The following is a 24,949-nucleotide window of genomic DNA, read 5'->3' as shown; positions in this document are numbered from 1 at the left end:
AAATCAAATTTCGTGTGTGTGCTTGGTTTATTCGATAGTGAAGACGGTCAGCCGTGGCAGACACTACCAAACAGCAGAATCTGCAGTCGGCATTTCGTCGGAAACAAAGGAGCAATAGCATGCACCATCCGGCATATGTACCAACCATTTTTCCTTCGTAATACCGCCGCCATGCCCCTTCCAACGCCACCGCACCAAGCGAAAGATACGAAAGGTAAATATTATCCGTTCATTGCCAAGAATTATGTGGGAGGGAAGCTGCCTTGTAATACGAGTTGTGTGCGCGTACTGCCGGCGCACGCGCGACTAAGCTGCCTATGTGTTTTTAAAGATGCGCCTGCGGATGAGGACTCGGCGCTGAGATGCATCCGCTAAATTTATGTAATTAATGCTAAACGTAGCCAGCGTTGTTACGGATCCAGCAGCGGAGCACTCAAACCTTTGCTTGCGCGAGTCAGCTGATGCGATAAAGCTTTCTTCTCCATTGACTGCTGTGGCGAAGTAACATTAGAATTTTTTATGTCTAGCCAGAGAAATATGGAATGTCTCCAGGCCAACTAATAGTTCCGAAACCATAGCGCAGCACGACCGGAGCCGTAGCTGCTAGATTTGCGAGGCAGCTAGCGCAACCGTTAAACACATACGCTCGCCGCGACACACTATAAAAACTATATAAAGCTTAAAAAGCTTCTTTCGTCATTTCTTCACTTGATGGCGCTAGGTTTTGTACGAAAACTGTCCACTTGAAGCGGCGCGAAAACGGAAACGTACGAACTGTAATACGGTCGCGCACGTGTGTCTCGTCTGGTCGGGAGGCTGGAATATGCCGCGTTTCGTCGCCAGGGCGGCGTGCAACACACTCTTTTCGACGCGCCGCCTGTCCAGTGCTGGTTCCCCATACTATAAATACAGTTGGAGTCTTTGGGCTGTATATTTCCTCGACCAATAATCGCCATGTGTCTTGACCTAATTTCCTTTCTTTATTCCTGCGAGCCCGGTGCTTCCAAGTCGCGAACGGCGTGCCAGAGCATTCCCGACACGAATGTAGCAAGCGCAGCGTTTTTAAGAAAGGAAATGCGGGCAAGACAGATGAAGATTATTGTTGTCTGGCAAATATATCACCCAAAGGGTGGAACTGTATTTAGAGGGTAGGTAATTAGCGCCATCCATCAGGCGGACGGGGAAGCCGGTTCTTTCCTACCCCCTACTTGCACCTCTGCTAAACTCTGCTCCCCTCGCCCTCCTTCGTAGCCCCTCTCAACTTCGACTGTCGCCTCGCGCGCCCGCGCGGAGGAGAGAGTCGAAGGTGATGGTGGAGCATGACAGTGGCACTTGGTGTACCATTGAGAACGCTGTTGGTGAGCCTCTCTTTCCAAACCTGTCGAAAGCGGTTTTAAAGCGGTAGCGTTAAGGGCCCCGTATCGCAAAAATTCTGATCCCTCTGTCGGACGTCGCTTCATATAGTTAAGAACCGTCGCTTGGCGAAAAAAAATCATTCCTAGAATCGTTCTTAGCACACACAGAAGCACTATTTTAGAAATATAAAATTATGAAAATCCACAATATATACAAACCAAATTAAGAACCTATAAAAACGCCCCATTAGGTAGGGCGGAACTATTTCAAGAATTATGAAATCCCAGGACAAGTGCAATTTCCTACCCTTTCCGATATCAACCACCATGCTACGTTTCCTTCTCGCGCACCCATTATTGGAAAGAAAGACTTGATTATGCACTGACAACTACACTAAATGAGCTAGACCGGAAAAGTGTGGACGTTCTGGCCCTTACTAACAAAACCTTATTTGACATGTTTGTTTGTATTAAAACTGCTTGTGCTTCTAATTGTTAACTGAAATATGTATACTGTGTAATTGTTCTTGGGACTGCCATTTGTGGTGGAAGTGTATGATCGTTTCTTTATTTGCTGATGTTTACATAACTGAATCCATATAACAAATCATCGTGTCACTGCTGCTGTACAGTTGGCTAGAGCTTAGTCAGGATGCATAGATGCAGCTTTTTTCTCTGGCCCCCTATTTTCGCAGTAACAATGTATTGTCTGTGGCGAAAGTAAAACTTGATTGATTGATTGATTGATTGATTGATTGATTGATTGATTGATTGATTGATTGATTGATTGATTGATTGATTGATTGATTCCGAACCCTAACGACGCAGGCCGTCCGCGTGGCGCAGAGGCATTTCTGAACTAATTCAGTAAGCTCAAAGCAAAATACATCAGATAAATCGTAAAGTGTGACCTCAACACAGCCTACAGACGCGATATATTGTCGGAGTTTAATTTTAATATAACAAACAACGTAATCCTGTTATGTGGGATCCCGGCCACGGTGGCCACATTTCGATGGGGGTAAAATGCGATAACACCCGTGTACTTAGATTTAGGCGCACGTTAAAGAACCCCAGGCGGTCCAAATTTTCGGAGTCCCCCTCTACGGGATGCTTCATATTCAGAAAGTGGTTTTGGCACGTCAAACCCCATAAATGTTTTTTTTTTTAAACACCGTCGCGCTCGCCTCCGCAAGAACGCTGCGGCTGCCGGGAATCGTGACGAGCAGTCGGGGATCTTTGAAGTCTATCGCGTTCCACTCCTAAAGGCGAAACTTAAGCGTCCTCCAAATTTTTGCACGCTTGCCTGTGTCGAACGCTGCTGTATCCTGGTCGAACGCTGCCTGGTCTTCGTGGCTAAGACCGATCACATAATTAGACTGGCCACACGAACATTAGAAACGATCTCGCACGTATGGATGCTGCGAAAAATTTTCCTGGCCAGATTTAACACTGCCGTGATTTGTGATCAATGGATACAATGCAAGCCCAGAAAAGGGAAAGTGTAGCTTCGACCGTGGTTCTAAAATAAGCAGCGAGAGAACATAGAACTACTAGGCTGTCCTAGGCTCATGATGCTGAATATTATTTTGCGTTCACGACAGCTAGAAACAGAGTTCGTGGTTAATAATATTGTTTACAACTGAAAATAATAATTGAGTACTGCGTGTCATATAATAAACACACTGTGACAGCCTTGAGAGAAAGCTTATTGGTGATTAAATTTGTACTTACTACGGGGCCTCTAGCGGGGAATTGTGCGCTCGGCAGCCCCTGCTGGGGTTTTCTTGGCGCGGTCGATTTCTTTCGCCCTCTGCAGCGATTCGCTGGAACTTAAGATTTTGCGGGGCCAACCAGAACGTGTTCTGTGTGCATCATGTAGCTGTTGTTGATGTCACGGACATTTTGTTACGATGGATTGCGCAAAGGAGGATTGCCTTAGTCGAATGCGAAAAAGAATATGCAAATAAAACCACAAATGAAAATGGCTATATTCAGCTACAATCTTTTTGTTGATATTTTTGTGCTTGCCTACATTTGGGCTACTATTTCTCTAGCTTTGGGCTACGCCGCCTTGTCTGACCTGGCAACACTGCGCAAGAGACCGCTTTTCTGCCAGAAAGCTTGCCTTCGTGCATAGCGTTCGCGGCCAGCGTCTACCGCTAAACGTTGAGACTACATACGCCCGAGTTGCCGGGAAGCGTGCGAAGCAGTCGGCGACCTGTGAATGCTATCGCGTTCCACTCTTAAAGGCAAAGCTTAAAGGGACTCTGAAACGATTTTGACGATCTTGTACAAACGTACTGAGTCGTTAGAGTAGGTCCTTAGGATCATTAATTGACGCATATAAGTGCTCCGCGTAAAGCGCGTAATTTATTATGAGGTTTTAAAAATGTACATCGCTGCCGATCGCAGCAAACTGCTCTTTCAGCTGCCCCTGCCCATACGACGTAAAATGAATGAAGGAACACTTTAATATTCCACCGAACTGGGGTGCCCGCCTCTTACCCTACACGCAGGTAAGGGGAGTGGGGGAGGGCGAAGTAGTCCCCGCACGTATATACGTCAATCATCCAATTGACGTCAGTAGGGCGAGCTATCCGATTGGCTGTACAGGGCGCGTCATCGATAATTTTTCCACCTTTATGGCGAACAAATGATGTTCGTAATAGTTGGAATGTTAGTTAATTTGTTTCTATAAAAAGAAAGTAACAGAAACAATGCACAACAATAATTTCTCACTACACTTAAGCACTTCCGGCACACAGCAAGCGTCGTCTGTGTTACAACGTGCTCCATTTTGACGAGAGCTTCGCGGTCAGAGTCGGTCTCACTCTTTTCGCGAGCACTATGATTCGACTCTGTTGCGTTGTGGACTGCAAACGTAGCGACTGGCAATATGTAAAGCTGCGACATAGTGTCCCTCTGCAAGTCAGCAGACGAGATGACTGGCTGCAGCGCATCGGACTGCGGCTATGCGTTCGGCGCCAGGATTTACGCATTTGCGGCCGTCGCTTTACACCGGAAGATTCGCAACGTTCACGGCCTATAGAGGCCGCCACCTTAAATCCAACATGGCTTTCCGAGAGATTAAGAACTAGAGCAGTCGGTGCAGTGCTGCGGTCGTCTTGCTAAGTGACATGTTGTTTCACGTCGTGATGTTCAAATGTCTCTTCAGCTTACACATCCGTAGTCGTTAGCCTGCGTAATGGCTCATATTTGGCGAGCAGAACGCAGAGACCTAAACGCTGGTCATCTTGTGTGCTGCGGCATAAAAACTTGCACGTTTGAATGCCTTCGCATGCAAACTTCGCGGCTTCGAAGCAAACCACACGAGCTGTGGTTTCAGTTTTACCGCGAAGGTGTTATAAAGAGAAGTGACCGTGCTTTCTCTTTATTATTCTATTAATTGGACCGCTTCGAACGTGTACAATGACCTTTTATACGGTGTAGTGCTCTCTGCAAGTTGTTACTTGAATTGCTTGAATAAGCCGCCGTGTCGAGAAAAAAAATCTTCCTTGTGTTGCGCGACCCATGTTCTTTATGTCGACGGCTTCAAAAACAGCCTTAAAGCAGCATTTTGTGAGCGAAAGTTTGTTGTCATCTCTGCCTGTGTTCACAAAGCTAGATGTTGAACACTAGAAGTAAACAAAAACTCATATCTGACCGCTTTTGCCAGCTAATACGATAACCGTTCACCCTTGTAATTTAAGTATTGCGCTTGCTGTAGTTTTACAACCTGCGTCTGTCCTACCGCGTCTTGCCTACAGACAGATCAAGCGATAGAAAGCTGATCTTTACCGGTCCGCGGCAATGCTCGCTTCATTCTGCCAGTTATCATTATAAAATAATATACACGCAAATCAGCTGAAGGTTCGCTACGCGAACACTGCACAGTAGTTTAACGTTTGTTGGCCTAGAATTTGTTGCCTTACGAGTGCAGCCATGCGCGCCGGTGCACACGTTGCAGCCGCGCATCGAAGTGGCAGACGACGACAAGCACGTATTCCAGGTCCTTCTACGCCTGCGCTTCGATGCACAAATTAGAAACTCATCTCTCTGTTCACAAATGGTGGAATGTCAAGCTGGCGCTGCGGAGCACGAACGCATTAGCGCGAACAAGAAATCTTGAAGCAGGTACACGGCTTCACGGAGAATGTTTGCGCTTCAACGTAGTCCGCAAAGGCATGAGTTGCAAGAACGCAAGCATCAATCATCCTGGAACACATATGAGTTAAGATTGCGCATTATTTCTTTCCCTGTAAATAATATAGTGCTATGCCTGCGTCTTTATGGAGGTACGTCTATTCGCAATTTCAATTGCTCGGACTGCTCGCACTCATCTATCGACTCAAGTGCTCGCACTCATCTATCGTATTACAAAAAAAGTCATCCGGCCTGAAGTGCGCATTGCAAACCTTCATCGCTTCTGTGACAGCTTTGCCGATCCGCAGCTTAATAATCAATTTCTTCCTCGTGGATGCAGCCGGTGGAAATAAGTGAAGGCGCACATCACCTACTGCCTAACTTTTGCATTACGCCACGCAGCAAATACGGTTACTTCTATGGTTGCACATTCTGAGCACGTTAAGTGTCCTTTAGGATCCAACTGGAGCTTTGAACGCGTTAAAACGTCAACCAAAAGTGAAGGAAAAGCGTAGACAACACCGATACGCTACGCGAACACATGGCAACCAGCGGCGAGTATCATCTTACGATTGTTTCCGGCCGCCGCCTCAGGACGGCGCCACCGTCCGTGAAAGTTGCGAATTACTAACGCAATAGCGTTTCGCGAGTCCGGTATTAGGGTCAACGCAAGCGCAACGGGACAGGGCCTCGCCATTTGACCATGTCGTTTCACGGGATGAGCAGAAGCGCAAATGTGAATGGTCTGCACGGTGCAGCCACCTGGTGGTACAGAGCTCAACCACTCGCAGTAGCAGTAATGAGATGTATTCTTCTTTGCGGCTGGCGTAAAATTTTCGCAGGAGTAATATTTTACACTTGGTTACATAAGTATTAGCTCTTTGTTCGGCTGGGTATACACTTTGCGCCAACAGGCAGCTGAACCATGCAGACCGATCAGGCCGCTCACGTATGTCTACGATAAAGTTCCTTCATCACAGTTTATTCCTCCACCGTTTCGTCGAAACGCCCGGCTCGCCTGTGGTTACCGGAATATCAGACACTGTCACGATCCACCTCGGGTCGTGAACAAGGGAAGGCTTGTGGCACCCTCCGATAGACGGACGCTCCGCAGCGTGGTGGTGCTGAATGATGACTGACCGGCGAGCAGCCATGCTCGTCGGTGTTTATTGTGGTGCCGCGACCAATGTTGCCTGCCGAGCTTTAGCAGGCCACCGAGCCTGCCGGGCAAACCCAGATTATGCCCGAGGGGGCGTCACATACTTGCTACACCCCCTTACCCCCAGCCGGGAGTGAACTGTGTTCCAAGGACTTCTCAAAAATAATTTTCAAATACATTGACACTATATGAGAGCAAGACTTCAACATAGAATTGGGTAAACAGTCAGGGCCCACAGCTTTTGCACAATTTAAATCACGGAGCAGTAATTCGATTCGAGGCACAAAGCCAGCTTCGTCAAACTCGGCTCCAGCGATCGAGAGTCGAGGACGCGCGCATTGCTCTCCACACATAGTCGACTTAGTGACGCCGTGGCTAGAGGTTTGCGGTGGCGTTCCAAAAAACGTTTGCCGCCACTGTCGCAACTGACTGGCAAAACTTGCACGTTGCCACCTCGGCAGGCCACTCCTAACAGCTAAAACTTGCATGTCAGCGGGCCGTTCTTAACAGGGGAGCTTCGTAAGTGCAAAAACTACTCTAATGTTCAAGTATCTTTTGAGTCTCATTCCTTTCCGCTGTTTTCATTCGAAACGGGCCAATTCATCTCCAGTAATTTACCAGCAGACACGCGTATACTTCAGCATATTCTAGCTTTGTACAGATACCTGAGTTTTGCCTTTAAGGTGATAGAAACCTGACATTTTTCCTTATCAATAATTTCTTCAATTCAGTCTATGATTTCATGAATGGACGTGGTGCCTGCTGGCAAATTGAATATAAAGTGGTGGTTCTTACGAGGCACCAGCAGCAAAGGTCTCAACACCATTCTCGAATGACCCTTGGGAGGGCTAGCAGTGATGAATTGAGGGCCCATAGACTAGCAACAAGAGAGGTCCCCTGCAGGCCCAAGGACGCCGAAGCCATCGGCGCTCTCGAGTCCCTAGTTGCGCATGGATGCTAGTAGCGCAATTTTAGCCAAAACTAAAATTTATTTCTGCCAAACGGCCTATATGCGATATGTGCAATATGTAAATTTGGGCCCCTTCTAGCTGACCACCAACCTCGAGCTGTTTAAGTAAAACGGGGGATTTGGTTTCGTCACTGTCCTTGATACTCGGAAGTCCTTAAGAGAAAAATACCCCAAAGATAGCGATGTAGCCAACTCGGAATTTTCTACGCCAACTCGCATAAAAAGTAGCCTAATTTGGCTATCAATAGCCCAATCTGGCAATCCTGGCCACCGCAGCTAGAAACTAGAGTGTACTACATTCTAAAAAAAGTTTACACCCTATGGGTTGTATTTTGTCCCCAAACAACAATTGCATCCGCCTTGCTTGCGTTTCCTCTCTTGAAAACTCGGTGCTCGTTAATTTACTGTCGAGAATGCTGTGTCAAGCTGATAATGCGAAGCCCTTTGTGACTAGGAAGTACCGGGCTTGCTTCGTCAAAGAAAGGAAATGCGGGCAAGACAGATGGCAATTATTGTTTGGGGACAAAATACAACCCAAAGGGTGTAAACCTTTTTTAGAGTGTAGTCGAAACCGACACGGCGCTCACTAGTACACTATAGCGCGCACCTCTACCTTTCAGCGCCCGTTGATCGGTGCTTCGCCGACTCGAATAATGACACCTAGTGTTCCTGTATGTGCTTATACAGGGACACAAATGGATGGATAGATGGATGGATGGAAGGTAGAAGCGTCCGCTTTGAAACGGGGTGATGGCAGTTGCCACCATGCTCAGCTTTTTATTTTTGTTTAGCTGTGTTGGAAGGTAATAAAATTCGCCATTTTCTTTAAATACTTCTTCCTACACTTTTAACCTGATGTCACCTCTCTGCTTTTGAGCCACGAATCTTCCGATCGCCTTTTGCTAATTTCCACCGCATATTTATTTACATGACTATCGTTATCTCTAGTAGCGTCGTCGATCACCTTGCCCCGGGGTTGCCCCGCAACCAGAATGGTGCGCCTTGCACCGCCGTGGTGGCGCACTGCGGAGGGTCAACATCGAGGACAAAACTGCACCCATTGCAGGGTGCTTGCATGCAGCGCTACTTTGCCCCTGGCGCGCAAGACGTGCGCGAACCAGCGCGCGCACATTTTGTTGTTTGCATGTGCTGAGCATCTGCGGCAAGCGCTCGAACCTTGTCAAACTGCGTGCTCCGACATACCTGGTTGCAAGCAAACACCAATGGATCTAATAATTAATCCTGACGACCCGCTCCTGACGACCCTTTTAACGAACCTGTCCACTTTCGGCCGCTCTTCACCACATTGTTCTTGGATGAGGTCGATAAGCATGCCGTCTTCGCTGTCAGACGAACTTGAAAAAAGCTCATCGATTGTGGCAATTAGCAGCGCTTCCTTTCTCATTGCCGACATCTCCACTGGCTAACTCCGTCAACTCCGTTGCACCCGCAGCTATCGGGCCAGTGCATCCACGGTTCTGCAGTCGGCAGTGCGCGCGCGCGTCCCGCGGTGCTTGCTGGGATTGCACCCCGGCGCACCGCCGATTTTCTCGGTGCGAGACGGGGCAATGGGAAACCGCTCCAACAGGGTGCGCTTCCGGTGATCGAGGATGAAAGTGCGCACCAAAGCGCCCCGGTGCGCACCGGTGCGGGTGATCGAGGGCGCTATAAACCGTAGGGCCTCAGGAAGTGTGACTGTACCCGCACTGTGACAGCCATCTAGCGGCACAAACGGGCACCGCAGCCTCTTTTGGTTCCAGTCAAGGCCGCCGAGCGCCGCGGCGCTCGGCAAAAGTGTTGAGCCTCCTTGGCTCCAACGTTTGAAAGTTGCTAACTTGCAACGCGCGAAACTAGTCATGCTCAAAGACGGGTGCGTTTCAAAGCGAATAGCTTTCCTTGGCTCTTTCCCCGTTTTCACGGTCACGGTCTTTTGTGGTCGGACGATGCAAAGAGTGCGTGGCCTCGCGTACCCAAGAAGGTCATCTTGTGTCCAGCCTCGTGTCTGCAACGGGCATCAACCTGCTCATCTTGACAGAGCCCTGGCTGGCTGATAATATAAGCAACGCTGAAGTTCTTTGCAACCTACGTAACATTAATCTTTTCCGTGCTGATCGCACAAACTCTCGAGTGGGTGGCGTCCTTATTGCTACAAGCAATCAGCTACAGTGTTCCCACATCAACATCTCATCAGACCTTGAAATATTATGGCTCATTTGTCGCGCCACACCAGTATCTATATTAATTGGCGTTTGTTATAGATCCCCCGATAATAGCCCCGAATTCCCCCGTAAACTGCACATTTTAAACGAACTTAAAGCTAGGCACCCTAAGGCAGACATCCTTCTTTTTGCGGACTTCAACTACCCTGGCATAAATTGGTGTGCCCCACATCGACCTATTTTTAGACCGGATGAATCCCGTGAATTTATGTATCTCTGCTTAAATTTTAACCTATCCCAACTAGTAACCCAGCCTACACGCATCGCCGGAAATACTGCTAACATTCTTGACCTCATACTATCTAGCGACCCCGACAGCCTCAACGCTATTACTTATCTCCGTGAAAGCAGCGATCATAAAGTCATTCATGCATGCTTTAACTTCACCCCAATAACAAAGGCAACTTGCCAAAAAACAATTTCTCTTTACAACGAAGGAAACTATGAGGCCTTCAACGCGGAATTGGAGGCCTTCTTTCCATCATATCAGGAGTCATTTGACAAACAAGATATTCACACAAACTGGTCAATGTTTAAACCTAAAATAAATCAAGTGAATAATAAATTTATTCCCAAATGCAGCTTCCGCGCTAACCACCACAAGCCATGGTTCACCAATACTCTGGAAAGATAAGAAAATAAAAAGAAACGCCTTTTCCGTAGTGCTAAACTGTGCAGAACAGACTGCGCATGGGAAAAATATTACGCTGCTGAAAAGGCATATTTGGTCGCAGTAAAAAACGCTAAACATTCCTTTTATCACATCGACTTGCCAAACATACTTACAGATAACCCGACTAAATTCTGGCAGCTTTTAAACACCCAATCTTCGCGCTTTGTTACTCCGACTGACGATTCTGGACGTGTTATTTGGGACGTTCAGTGCGGTAACATATTTAATTCTGCCTTCGTATCTGTATTCACTAAAGAACACAAACCACCACCCCTCATGACCGCCAGTGACCCCACAAATGCAATGCCAGCCGTTACGTTCTCAGAAATGGGCATATCCCTTCTTATAGATAAGTTAAAAATTTATTCATCTACCAGCACTGATGAAATCAACTCCAAGGTCTTGAAAAACACTCGCCTTACGTCTGTCAAGTTTTTATGCTTGCTATTCTCGCAGTACATTTCTACAGGTATCATATCCCACGATTGGAAAGTGGGCAAGGTCGTCCCAGTCCACAAGTCGGGTAAAAAAGATTCACCACTTCACTACCGCCCCATATCACTTACCAGCATACCCTGCTAGCTCATGGAACACGTGATTTACTCTTTAACAATGCAGTTTCTGGACTCGACTAATTTATTTCATTCATCACAGCATGGCTTTCGTAAAGGTTACTCCTGTGAAACTCCACTAGCCATTTTCGTTCACGACCTGCATCCCAACCTTGACGCTAACATCCAAACTGACGCAATCTTCCTCGACTTTGCTAAGGCATTTGACAAGGTACCCCATAACCACCTATTTCTGAAACTTTCCGGCCTAAACTTGCAGTGTGACTTACTTGCATGGATAAAACAATTATTGACTCACCGCTCCCAATCAGTCGTCATTAATAAACAAATGTCTAACTTATTACCGGTTTCCTCAGGGGTGCCCCAAGGATCCGTCCTAGGGCCTCTTTTGTTTTAAATTTATACTAACGATCTACCTCAGAAATTAGATTGCCATATTCGGATGTTTGCCGACGATTGCGTTATTTACAAAACAGTTACTGACACCTTTAACCAGCAATCCCTGCAAGATAACCTAAATCTGGTACAAAATTGGTGTGACAATGGCTAATGACATTTAATATAAACAAATGGAAATATATATAGTTCCACCATCACAGTATTCCTCTCCTGTTTCCCTACACTATCTCTCCGAAAACACCCGTGTACTTAGATTTAGGTGCACGTTAAAGAACCCCCGCTGGTCGAAATTTCCGGAGTCCCCCACTACGGCGTGCCTCATAATCAGAAAGTGGTTTTGGCACGTAAAACCCCATAATTAATTAATTAATTACACTATCTCTAACGTTCCTATCGACCCTGTCCAATCATATAAATATATCGGTGTTCATCTTAGTCATGATCTTACGTGGAATATCCATGTTGCGAATATTATTTCATCTGCTAGCAAAACGCATGGCTTCTTAAAGCGTCATCTCCACACTGCCCTCAGCATGTTAAGCTACTCGCCTACAAATCACCAGTTCGATCAAAATTAGAATACGCATCGCCCATCTTGTCTCCGAAACAAGTATACCTTGCTAATTCACTTGAATCAGTTTAAAACAGGGCAACTAGATTCATTCATTCCTCGTACTCGTTTGATATCGGCATATCATCTCTGAAATCGCAGTCCAACCTACCTACTCTTGCACTTCGTCGCCACATTGTTAGTTTATGCTTATTTCATAGATTCTTTTATTCCGAGCAATCACAGGAACCCTACATCTGCCCTCCCCCACCACGTTTCTCTCTTCGCATCGGACATGAGCAGCAGGTATCTCGACCACGAGCACGCACAAAAACTTTTTCTTCGTCATTCTTTCTCCGGACTGCTAGCGACTGGAACGGCCTTCCCCAAGAACTTCCTGCCATCACATGCTCATCTATGTTCCTTAACCAAATTACGCGTGCGCTTGCATCACAATGATCATTTTTGTTTGTATAACTCGTTAAAATTTTTTTCTGTGTTCTGTTGTTAACATTTATGTGTCCCACCCCTTATGTAACACCCTCACATGAGGGTCTTTAAAGAAATAAAGTGAAGTGCGGGCGCGGTCGTCGTCGAACGCCGACTGTAAACTTCCACGAGAGCGTTGTCAAAAGCTTGACTTCTACATAAGACATTTGCAACGGTAACGTAAATATTTGGTCTAATTTGATTCAACTTCCAGGCCAGTTGCGGAGTTTGTGAAAACAAACAGTACTTCGGCGACAATATATAGTTAACTTGTCAGAGTTTTTCGGCGTTCAAAACGCGACCAGATTCAGTTGGTGATAACATTTTTCGTGGAGAAACAAAACAGTATTTCACTTGTTTTCTTTGTTTTTTATCAGCATCGCAAATAAAGACGCTATTGAGTACTGCAGAGTACAGACAGAGATAAAAAAATGGGAGGACGCTCAAAGGGCCCCTGAAACGGTTCGGACAAATTTTGCAGACGCGTACGGTACAGCTAAAGTTAATCATTCGCACCACAATTTGTCTGAAACGTCTCATATTAAGAGAGCTACGGACGATTACAAGTTACCCTCCTCCATAGTCATGAATTTTCTCCTCAACACGTTCGAGGTGTGATCGGGGCTAAGCTCCGCCTTCACTGGCTCTGCGTCATAATGTCACTTCGTGTCGTCGACTTCCGGTTCTCTAGGAGCGGGCGCGCGAAGCCTCTCCGAACTCTCCACCAGATGCTTCGCAGTCGACCCCAAGCGAGAGCTATCAAAACAGCGTGCGTTGCGAGCATTCTGTCGCAGCGATGAACAAGTATGTGACGCTCCCTCGAGCATAATCTTGGTTCGCCCGCCAGGCTCGGTGGCCTGCTAAATCTCGGCAGGCAACATTGGTCACCGCACCACAATAAACACCGACGAGCACGGCTGCTCGCCGGTCAGTCATCGTTCAGCACCACCACGCTGCGGAGCGTCCGTCTATCGGAGGGTGCCACAAGCCCTCCCTTGTTCACGACCCGGGGTGGATCGTGACACTGGCGACGAAGATGGGATCCTCGTGACACTGACCAGGCTGGCGACGAGTACCTACGCAGTGTCCCACGCCGCCGCGAGCGGTGAACCCCCCCCCCCCCCCCCCCCGTTGCTGTCGCCATGCCGCTGTACGGAAGGCTCGAGCCGTTCGAGGGAGATGGGTCCGCCTGGCAAATTTACGAGGAGCAAGTCCACGTGTTCTTCCGGGCAAACGACACACCCGATGCCAAACAGCGGGACATTTTCCTGGCCAGCTAGCTGCGGGACCCGCGTCTACAGCCTCTTGCTGGACCTTCTCAAGCCAGCCACGCCGCACGTTAAGACGCTGGGCGAGCTGCTTGCCATACTGCGCTCGCGTTTTAATCCAGCACCGTCCACAATAATGGAGCGTTTTCGCTTCAACAACCGGAGCTGCGGGAAGGAGAGACCCTCGGGCAATTCGTTGCTGCGCTCCGAGGGTTAGCGAGTGCCTGCGCCTTCGGGGACCAACTCGACTTGCTGCTCCAGGACCGTTTCGTCTGCGGCATCAACAACCCCGCCATGCAGACTCGACTCCTGGAGCTTCCCGACCCTTCGCTGGACGACGCCGTGAAGGCAGCGCTGGCAATGGAAGCTGCCGCCAAGGATGCGAGCGAGCTTTCCCGTGCGACTGGCTCACCGTCGGCGGAAGCCGTGGAAAAATTGGCGACAAAGAGCAGTACCTGCGGTCGCTGTGGTGGTGCCCACTTCCCCTCACAGTGCCAGTTCTCTCAAGCACAATGCTTTACGTGCAGGAAAACTGGGCACCTGGCACGTGTATGCCGAAGGGGAAGGACGAACAGCAAACAGCAGCAGCAGCCTGATTCAAGCCCAGGTACCAGACAAGCCCGCGGCCAGGGTAGCCGCCGCAAGGGTACGCGGCGGAGGCATGTGGCAGCAAGCTCAAGTTCTTCCGTGGCCAGGCTCCACGTCGTGGCCGAGAACCCGCCGATTTTCGACATGTGGCACACAGGCTTTGTAACGTCGTCTGTGCCGCCATACATGCTGACCGTCGAAATCTGCGGGCACCCCATTTCCATGGAGCTGGACACAGGGGCCAGCGTGTCTGTAATGACCGGGAAGCTTTTCAAGCGTAGTTTCCCCGGCGTGTCCGTCGAGGCTTCGGGAGTGATGCTGGTGCCTAGGCGGTGTACTCGACGGCGAAGGCCACCAGACCGTTACTCGCCTGGGTAGCAGGCACCGTCGACCCAGCTAGGGTGGAGGCAGAGCCTCATAGTGTGAATGGACGTTTGTTTTTCATTTAACCTCTCCCTCACCACCGAGCAGTGCTCCTACTCCTGGGCCACAACTCCAGACACATGGGGGTCTGACCACTTCCATATCGTGATCAACCCCGTGTCTGGGAGAAGGCCTAGGACAAGAACTTACCACGTCACAGACTGGTCCCTGTTCCGGAAGCACTGCAGCAATTTGGGCGATGGCCGTGACTTCCTCAGCGCCATTGCGGATTGCGCTCAGGCTGCCAACGTTCAGTGCTCTGCCCAACCAGATACCCCCGCTCCGGACCTCCACCTGCTCAACCTTCGCGCCTCCAGGCGCCGTATGGAGCGCAGAGCTATCCGGACGGGCAAGGCAGAGCATTGGACCGAGTGCAGACGCGCGGATGCCCGCTGCACGCGCCAGGCCCGGCGCAGGAGGAGCCAGAGCTGGAGGAGCCTCTGCTCTGCCATCGAGGACAGATCCAGCGGACCCCTGGCTTGGAGACTGCTCAAATCTCTCACCGGCAGGAGAACAATCCTACAACCTTTCCTCGCCGCTGCCATCACGCTGGGCATCAGCGAAGAGGCCCTTGCGGAGCTCCTCGCCGACCAGTTCGCGCCGGCTGTACCACGCACTGCAGCCATCCTGCCGGTAGGACAGCCTTCCCTCAGCCTGCCTAGCTGCTTGCACAACCATCACCCGGGGTGGACATCGAGCCAGATTACTGCTATCTGCCAGGGCCCCCTGACGCTGCACGAGCTCCAAGTGGCCCTGAAGAGGGGGAAGCGCCGCAGCGCACCAGGAGCCGACGGAGTGACGACCCAAATGCTCCGCAACCTGGCCGCCAGCGAGCAGCAGCGCCTGCTCGACTGCTACAACGACATCTGGAGGTCAGGGCAGGTGCCGGAGCAATGGCGCACAGCCATCGTGGCCCCCATCCTGAAGGCCGGATAGCCGGTCGGAAACGTGAGCTCCTATCGGCCGGTCTCCCTCACTTCCGCCTCCTGTAAGGTGATGGAGGCCATTGCTTTGGTCCGACTGGACTGGGTGGCCCGTGCTCGTGGCTTCCTGGCCGATGAGCAGACGGGGTTCCGGCGGCGCCGATGCACCGCGGACTCCATCGCGGATGTGGTCTCCACGCTGGAAGAGGCCAAGGCCTGCGGTGACGCCGTGCTCCTGGTACTTATCGACATCAAGGGGGCCTTCGACGGCCTGCCCCACCCAGTCGTTCGGCAAGCCCTGGACCTACTTGGCATCAACGGGAATCTGCGGCGGTTCATCTCGTCGTTCCTAGAGGAACGCACCCTCAGGGTACGAGTGGGCCGATCGAAGAGCTCCCCTCGGCCGGTGGCAGCGGGCGTGCCACAAGGGTCAGTGGTGAGCCCTTTCCTGTTCAACCTGGCCCTCGCCCGGCTTCCTGCTGCCCTGCCGATCGACCCCGACTATCCGGTGAGTGCCTCCATCTACGCGGACGACATCGCCCTGTGGGTGCGAAGCCCACCACACAACCATCGCAGCGCGCGCTCAGCCCTGCAAAGAGCTCTTGGCACCGCCGCTGCTTACCTGAGCAGCATTGGCCTTTCCATCTCGGCAAGGAAGACGGAGGCCATGCTGCTCCACCCAAGAGCAGCCGCCCGCTGCACAGCACCCCGGCTGCACCTGGAAGGCGTCCAGTTACCCTGGAGCACTGCAGTGACGTACCTGGGGCTGCGCATTGATCACCGATTGTCCTGGCTGCCTGCTGTCAAGACCCTGCATGTCCAGGTCCTCCGTGTCCGCAAGGCAGTCTCCCAGCTTCTTGCCCGAGGACAGGGCTGTACCACTGGGTGGGCACTACGGCTGTACGATGCAGCAGCCACCTCACGCCTGCGGTACGCCCTCCCACTCGTGGCACTACCACCAGCCCGTCTCAAGAAGCTGGAGCTGCAGCATCGGGCCGCGATTAGGCTCTGCCTGGGCGCTCCCCGCAGCTCCCAAATCGCTGCAACCTTGGCCGAGGCGGGAGCATGGCCCCTGTCACTCCTCCTCCTACAGCAGGGGCTACGCCATGTTGACCGCCTCCACCATGGACCAGACGGCAGTGCCCTGCTCTCCCGACTGCGCTCGCGGCCCCATTCACAGATGGGCAGACTCTGTGGGCTGTACGAAGAGGTGATTGGGAGGCCTCCAGCGAACAACGCACAACTGCCTCCTCCCCAGAGACCACCCATACCCATCACCACAGAGCTGCCCGGCGTTTCCATACGACGCTCCCCAACTTGTGCCCTTCAACAGACGGCTGCTTCCCTCCTGCATGAGGACCATAGTGGAAACCTGCAGATCTACGTTGACGGCTCGGTAATGCCGGACACAGGCTCGTCGACTGCGGCCTGCGTGGTGCCCGCTTTGGGGAAGAGCAAGCAGTGTCGCCTCCCCAACCATGCGACGTCAACAGCGGCAGAGGTAGCAGGCCTTCACCTGGCTGTGGACTTACTCGCAGAGGAGCTGCCAGTGACCCCAGTGACCATCTACTGCGACTCCAAGGCGGCACTCCTCAGCCTGCAGAGGCCAGAAGGGGCCAGCCTCGGGGTTGCCCTGCTCTCGTCAAGGCTGATGGCGCTCCACGAGGCGGGCTGCTCAGTATCCCTGCACTGGCTTCCAGCCCACGTAGGGATACCGGGCAACGAGGAAGCAGATGCACTGGCAAAGCGTGCCCACCACTGCGTGGTCCCGCCCAGCCTGGCAGTGACAGCCAGTGATTTCACATGCCACAGGCTTCGGCGCCATCTGCTGGCCTGCCATCCGGACAAGCGGATGTCCTTGGGCCGCCCTCCGCGACCACTTCCACAGCGCGGCCTCGCACGCAGGGAGACCTCCCTTCTTCTGCGACTGAGGATTGGCTGCTGTTGGACAGGTGCTCGCCGCCACCGGCACGGCCTCATCGCCTCTCCAGCCTGTGCCTCCTGTGGGGAGCCCGAGACCCTGGAGCACCTCCTGCTGGCCTGCCCTGCCTACCTGCAGCAGCGTGACCGTCTCCTGCAGGAGTTCCGACGACTGGGGCTTCCTTCTACACGACAGGAAGACATCCTCTTCCCTGGTCGTAGCGAGCTACCAGCCCTCCTGAGTGTCGTCGAGTACCTCGACTCGTCGGGGCTCTCTGCGAGACTCTAGGATTTTCTGCAAAGACGGATAGCCTCACGGCTACCCAAACCACTCTAGGCTACTCGAACTGCCCCAATCATCTGGCTCCTGCTGGATCACCAGATCACCAATCCTACCGGACCCACTGGGCCCTTCCTGCCGGACTGCTCAGCCGCTGCCATGGCGACCCTTTAACCCTCTACTCTCCTATCTCCTTTGCTCCCACTATCCCCCCCCCCACCCCCGTTGACGCTGAGCCGTGCTCCCGCAAGGGCTGCAGAAAACAGCGTCAACCTTTCCTTACCCCCTTCAAGAACCACTTCTCTCTACCAGTGGGCGCGTGGGAGAGAGCGCACAAGCGCATGGGGGCGCGCACATCGGCGACAAACCTCGCAGCTGTGTTTGCATCCTGCTCGCGGCCCGGCAGCGTCCGTTCCAGAACAATTCAGACAACAGCAACAGAGGCAGGTACAGATAGGCTTTCCTTTATGGCAGTTTAGCTCAGCAAAGTGCCCATAGATTTATTTTGCTTATTTTCTAGGTTTAAATGAAAAACGCTCATTATAAACTTTACAGCAGCGACAGCTTCATTTTACGCGACTTGAACACTCATTTAAACAAATAGCGATTTTTTTAAAAAAATGACATAAATATACTATATATCGAGGTCCTGTCGCTGCCAATAAAGGCCGGCACCACGTATTGACGAAAGGGCATTACACTGCCGATGCACGCAGCAGCTTACTGAATGATGAAAACAGAAAATATGACTGTTGTTCAGTTCTCGCAATTTATTAAACACAATGCACCCGCCACCATGACACATTTTTTTCTACAACAGCGACGCACAACGGTGGACTGATATTTCTTAATCATATACTTCTTGACTACTACTTAAATACGTCTTGAAGGGGTTAATTTTAGTTTTCATTGCGGAACTGCAAGTGCAGGGAGCACCGCGCGTACGCCGGGGCCACATATATGCTGGAAGCGCGCTCTTTTTCTTCTAGCAATATGGCCACCAACGGCTTCACGCCCTCCCGTAGGGGGTGGCAGGGACTGGAACTATATAACCTCCTTGCATAGAAACGACAGCATGGTTGCTAATAGGTTGTTGGCTTGGATATGTCTGGCACGAGGCCCGAGACAGCACCCTGTCTTCTAACACGCTCTTATGTTTGCGTTCGCGTCTTTGAGCCAACGGGCACAGCGGGCCAGCATAGACGCCACTGCGCATGTTGGACCACGCATGCGCACTGGCGTCTACGCTAGCCCACTGGGCCCGCTGGTCCGCTGGCTCGCTGAGCTATAACTCTATTTTGTCTTGAAGGGACGTGCACCGAACATACGGCAAAAGTGCTTGCGTTGAGCGAATGTAAGGCGAGAAACGCTGTTCTAAACTATCTGTCCTCTAATCTGTGCAGTAAACCGATGTTTATAGTATTCCCGCAAACGCAAGGGTCACGAGTATGGCAACCGTAACCGCAAGAGTCACAGTATGGTCGTAAGTTGTCACGACAGAGCAGCTGTAGTTCACAGAGCCTGTCACTAAGAGATACGTGGCGAGGTATGGCCGATGACTAAGTAATCGCGAAGATTTGTATTTGGCAAACATTATATACCAAGGACGGCGGGTGCCTAAACTACCGCAAAGGATGCATGCTGGGCGGTGACTTTAATAATTTGCTCGCTACATCACACATCTACGCTGAAATTTAAGTGGTTTCAGTAATTCCCGCTTATATTCTCTCGACCCTTAACTGCGACTTTGCCTGCCACCTGGATTCCATTTTTTTTTCTCTTCTTGTACCTCACTTTTTTCCCAATGTACGGAGACGTGCTTCCACCGACGTTCGGTTCTCCTTTTTTTAATGAATTCATTCACTCATTTATCTAATCCTAAATTGCTGCAGAAGATAGCATCTCTTCATCTCCACAGTCATCATTTCTCTCACCTGGATCGCAAAACAGTGCTGCTGTGTTGCATATGGCTGGGTGTCGCATATACAGTTTTGTAGGAATGTCCAGCAGCGCACGCGCACTTTTCGGTGGGTGACGAGGCAGTATAGAGAACCTTGTTAGATATGGAGCTGTTTCCTGCGATTACTTCGAGTTCCCCCCGGACCACATCGAATCGCAGCACATTCCAGAGGAGTGCTCGAGCAGACAAGTTCACGTGCAAACAAGTTCGTAAGCCGCCGGTAGCTGTTCTCTGCTTGACTCTTCCAGAAAGCGAGGGGATAGCACGGCACTGTTGGAAGTAAAGTGGGTGCCAAACCAAGACTGCGGTAATGCGCCGTGACAGCCGGACGTGCCGGGAAGGCCCACCTACCCCTCTTCGCCTTTGAAGAAGGCATTTACCACCACTGCGGAGCCGTACCACCGGGAGCAGGTGGGCCCTCGGACAATGGAGCATGAGCGCCCCCACTTCTCCTCCTTTGAAGAAGCGCATTACAAGTCTGCGAGGCAACACCGCAGAGAGCCGCCGGGTGTGACAACGCGATACGGGCGCCAACCATTGGCTGAAAATGGCGTCATCTGAGCGGACTCTCCCATTGGTCGAACATGACGCGACTTCCAGTCCTCGAAGGGTTTAAAAGAAGCATTCCAGAGCATTCCCTGATTCACCTCTCTCGAACGTCTTGCCGCGGGCCACAGCGTCCGAGTTGCTGCCGGCCCGTAATGACTGTACGACGGTTACTTGACTCTCACCTCTCTGTATATAATGTATAATAAATACTCCCAAGTTTTCGTTTTCATCCCGAAGACCGTCGCTCAACCCCTACAACCTGCTCTGCCACTTCCACACTCAGCGCTCTGCTCCGCGAACAACTATCACCCGGTTCGAAGGCAGGCCACTATCGGAGAAAAATATCCTGCGAACTTGGTCGAAGCATGATTCGATTCACAAGGCCACAAAAGACCAACTGTGCTTCGTGAATGTGCCTGCACTGTGTTTACTGCAGGGTTCACTCTCACTACTTCTTCATTTTTTCCCCTAATCTCTCTGTTTATATTTGAATACACAGCATTACGGTTGTTACAGTGGCAAAAAAGTGTAAGCGTGTGAAGTTGTGCAAGCTGGTCACGTGGGAGACGTAGAGAGGGGATGGGACCGCTTAGAACGGTGGCATGCTCCTGACCCCATCGTCAGTTGCGATTCCGTAAACTTGGCATAAATCATGGATCCGGGACCTCACAGACGTGCGACGCAATGCTTACCTCATTTCTCTCGCTTCCACCGCTAAATTACCATTAATATTTTTCCCCCCCATATGTACGGTAACCAATCGGGAACGTCCATGGTGAAATTCCTTGCCTTTCGCACCTCCGTTATCTGCAGTTTTCTTTCGTGTGTTGCACTTTTTTTTTGTCGGTGGCCTGCGTCATCTCTCACAGGACGAAGTACTAAATGAAAGAAACCTACCTGTGCTTGTCGAGGGCAGCTTTTTTGGATTCCTGATGCGTCGATTTAAAAGATAAATTTCCTATCCAAGTCTAAATGACAGCGATACAGGCGAGGTGAGTTACGGTAGCTCGTGGGTTTTGGCTAGCGACGCTACTCACGCAGAACTTTTGTCATTTGAATGGTTGTGAACCGAAGTGAAAGGCAGGAGGGTAACACGCCTTCCCGAAATTAAAAATTAGGAATTACCCTTTGTTGAAAGGTTGGACGTACGTCAAGGACCCACACTAAGAAACATCTTCAAGTGGGTATCAGCTTACAAAGGGGGAACTCAGATTAAACGTCTTCAAGTGGATAGTCTTTTAATTATCCTAAGGATATATTTATTGAAAGTTCCTTCCTTGTCATATATCAGGCGAACGCAGACTAATACGCATTTAAATTTTCTTTATTTTTGAGACCTTCAGTGAGTGTCCAGGTTGCTGTCCTTTACAACTTCTTAGATGAAAAAGTCAGTTGTGAATAATAAATTATTTCAATAAATGAGTAAATGCACATGCAACAAAAATCCTAGTCCATTTCTCAGTATTCATTCAATGAAGATGTAGCACGTCTACACTGTTCAGTTGTGTGACGTGAAGAACAAGGCTGTTCCAAAAGAGTGAGTCACGAATATAACTCATTATAAGGCAAGCTTGCGCCGGGAAAGAAAATAACAATTAAAGCACTACGATGACGCGCAATATAGGATTTCATCTGAATCTGATCTACGAATCAAGGCATGGGTTCATCACATTGGAATGGTTGTACACTGCAGCGCAATCGCGGGCGCTCAAATGTGATCGAGAATGTATACGACGCCAGTATTCTGATAAAAGGGGCTGAGAAAACTGAGAAAACGGGCTGTGTTTTCTGACTCAATACCGGCATACAGTGCACGCAGTCTGTTCTCCGACGTTGTTGTCATGAACAGCTGACATACGAAATCGTGAAACTTCACCATCACGTCCAACAAAAAGGCCACGAGGTGGTCTTTCAATGGGTACCTGTCCATTGTGGAATCAGTGGCAATGATTCCGCCGATAACGCTGCTCGCACATCACTTCAAGAAGAGCACATCGTTCCAATTCCGCTTTCGAGGACAGACGCCGCAAGGCAGCTTCGACACCTGGCACGCTGTCTCTCACTGACCGAGTGGAGCTCGCCAAACTTAGACTTACACGACTGAATCGATTAAACCCCTCACTGCAACTGCGACCTCCATTCGGACTTCCCCGACGTGAAGCTACGCTTCCCTGTCGCCTTTGGTTAGGAGTTGCCTTCATAAAGACATACTATACATTAACTGGAGTGACCGACAGTGCAGCAAACGAGCTCTGCGGCACCGAAGAAAATATCTACCACCTGCTGTGCCACTGCCCACGATACGCTCCAGAAAGACAAGAACTTGCTAACGCTCTCCAAAAACTGGACAATCGGCCGCTTTCCGTGCAGGTGCTGCTGGAACACCACCCCCATCGCTCATCGCCCCATAAAGCGGTGAAGGCTCTTTTGTGCTTCTTGAAGACGACGTGCTTGCGTGAAAGTCTGTGTCTATTGGTGGAATTACTGTTAGACCACACGCATCAGCGAACTCACCGCTAATTTCTTTCTTTCCTTCCCTCCTCTCGCTCCCTGGCATCTTTGTTTTCCCTTTCCGATTCCCCCGGTGTAGGGTTGCCAAACGGGCATTGCCCTGGTTAACCTCCCTGCCTTCTGCTTCTCTTTTTCCTTCCTTCCTTTCTTCCTTCCTCCCTCCCTCCCTTCCTTCCTTCCTTCCTTCCTTCATTCCTTCCTTCCTTTGTTCTAAAATTGAAATATTAAAAGTGTGAAACAGCGTTAGAAACCTGAAAATGAAGGAGTTTTCCTGGCGCGTCTGTGCACTATATACATACCTCCGGGATCGGCACACGCCAGAGGCCGCGTTTCTACCAGAACACTCGCCTTCATGCATAGCGTTCACCGCCAACGATTTCCGGTAAACATTCGAGTTACACAAGCTGCAGTTGCCGGGAAGCGTGAGAAGCAGTCGGGGATTTTTGAACGCTATCGCGTTCCACTCTTAAAGGCAAAGCTAAAGCACCCCCCGAGTTTTTATTTCTGATGACACCAGGAAATCGAGGCTGATGCCAGCAACGCTCCGAAATGTAATCGGGAGTGCACACAATGTTCTCGCACATCTCCTGTGATGTACCGCAGCGCTGAGGAACTTGTATAATGTAGAAGAATCCATTGTAAAATCAGTAGTGCACGGCTGGGCACGTGCACTTATGCTCATGAACTTGATTTGCGTCAAAAAAACCTGTCCATGCTTTTACACTCTAAAACTGGTATAGCGCAACATAGAAAGGAAGAAACAAGGTGAGCTGACCAGTTACAGGAACAGAGCGCTGATTTCCAATAGTTTCTTCCTTTATTTTGGCGCTGTACCAGTTTTATAATGCAATACCAACTCGCCCAATCCTCCACCCTAGTGAACATGCTTTCACGCTTGCTTTATAGCAAGCCACTACACTATCAATATGTAGACTGTTTTTAACTGCACCAAAAAAAATACTAACCAATATAAGTCTTGGTGAGATCATTTTATCATTCGAGTGTTCATATTGGTAAACTCTAGATACGGATAAGTTGAGCCATGGTATGCGTAATTAACGAAGGTACGTTAATTATATTTTCAAGTATTAATCTTAAATGGCTAAAAAAATGAGTAGTTTGGAGCCCGTCCTCGAGATTATCTAGCCGAGTGAAGACATTTTGATTAAACATGTTTCTGTAAGAGCTATGCGAACAAAAATTTTCCAATTAAACAGCCTCGGAAAGCGTAACTGACACAGAAAAAGAAAGTCTGTAAAGTCAACCTGACCGCACGTAGCCTTTCGTGATGTCAATAATATGGCCCCGAAAGCGTGTTCCTGGTGGAGAGTCCGCTTTCGATTTATATTAAGAGGAAGCTTTAGCGCGGGCCGAACTCCGCCGCGGCCTATTGCAATACCTGTAAAACGCAAAACGTTCTTTTTAACGCGATAGCGTTAAGGAGCTCGTGTCGCAGAAAAGCCGGTGTCGTTGGTGTCGGCGTCGGTGTCGGCGTTTGCGGCGTTGACCGTGAGCGATAAATCACGGCAGGCGCTTCATAAATAAAAAGCAACTTCCAAGATTGGCCCGGTGGGAATCGAACCAGGGTCTCCGGAGTGTGAGACGGAGACGCTACCACTCAGCCACGAGTTCGATGCTTCCAAGCGGTGCAAACGCGCCTCTAGTGAATGCGGTGTTGCCTTCGAAACGAGCCGTGGAAAGTTATACTGCGGTGTATATCGGTAATTATGAACATGTAACGTACAGAAGTCACAATTACACGAGTTGCGAAGTGCGTTTTCGCTGCATTTCTTCTGCGCTTTCCGCACACGCAGAGCCATCTTGCGGCAAACACAGAAGACCCCCTCCTCTCAATGTACGGCGCTGCCCCGACAGGAGGCGCGCCGCGCGCGCATTGGGACCGCTGCCAGGCGCGTCGCGGGACTCCCTCTCCCCTGACGACGCTTCGCCGTGCTCCCGGTTTAGATTACTATCTATCTCTCTGCCCGTGCCGAT

The 24,949-nt window shown here is 50.3% G+C and overlaps 3 protein-coding genes across 4 annotated transcripts in view; all 3 read left to right on the top strand.

Moving 5' to 3' along the window:
- The window catches only part of LOC135920875 (retinol dehydrogenase 12-like), a 361,370-nt gene that overhangs the window by 81,025 nt on the left and 255,396 nt on the right, over window positions 1-24,949 (top strand). The window lies entirely within an intron of this gene.
- Window positions 14,095-15,747, top strand: LOC139050719 (uncharacterized). The gene is made up of 2 exons (XM_070527412.1): window positions 14,095-14,181; window positions 14,860-15,747. The coding sequence occupies exons 1-2, from the start codon at window positions 14,095-14,097 to the stop codon at window positions 15,745-15,747; spliced, it is 975 nt and encodes a 324-aa protein (XP_070383513.1).
- On the top strand, window positions 15,808-17,943 carry LOC135920884 (uncharacterized). The gene has a single exon (XM_065455142.1). The coding sequence runs from the start codon at window positions 15,808-15,810 to the stop codon at window positions 17,941-17,943; it is 2,136 nt and encodes a 711-aa protein (XP_065311214.1).

This window comes from Dermacentor albipictus, chromosome 1 (genome assembly GCF_038994185.2).
Source record: "Dermacentor albipictus isolate Rhodes 1998 colony chromosome 1, USDA_Dalb.pri_finalv2, whole genome shotgun sequence".
Classification (NCBI taxonomy): domain Eukaryota; kingdom Metazoa; phylum Arthropoda; class Arachnida; order Ixodida; family Ixodidae; genus Dermacentor; species Dermacentor albipictus.
Note: the sequence above shows the minus strand (reverse complement) of the source record. Positions and strands in the feature narration are given on the sequence as shown.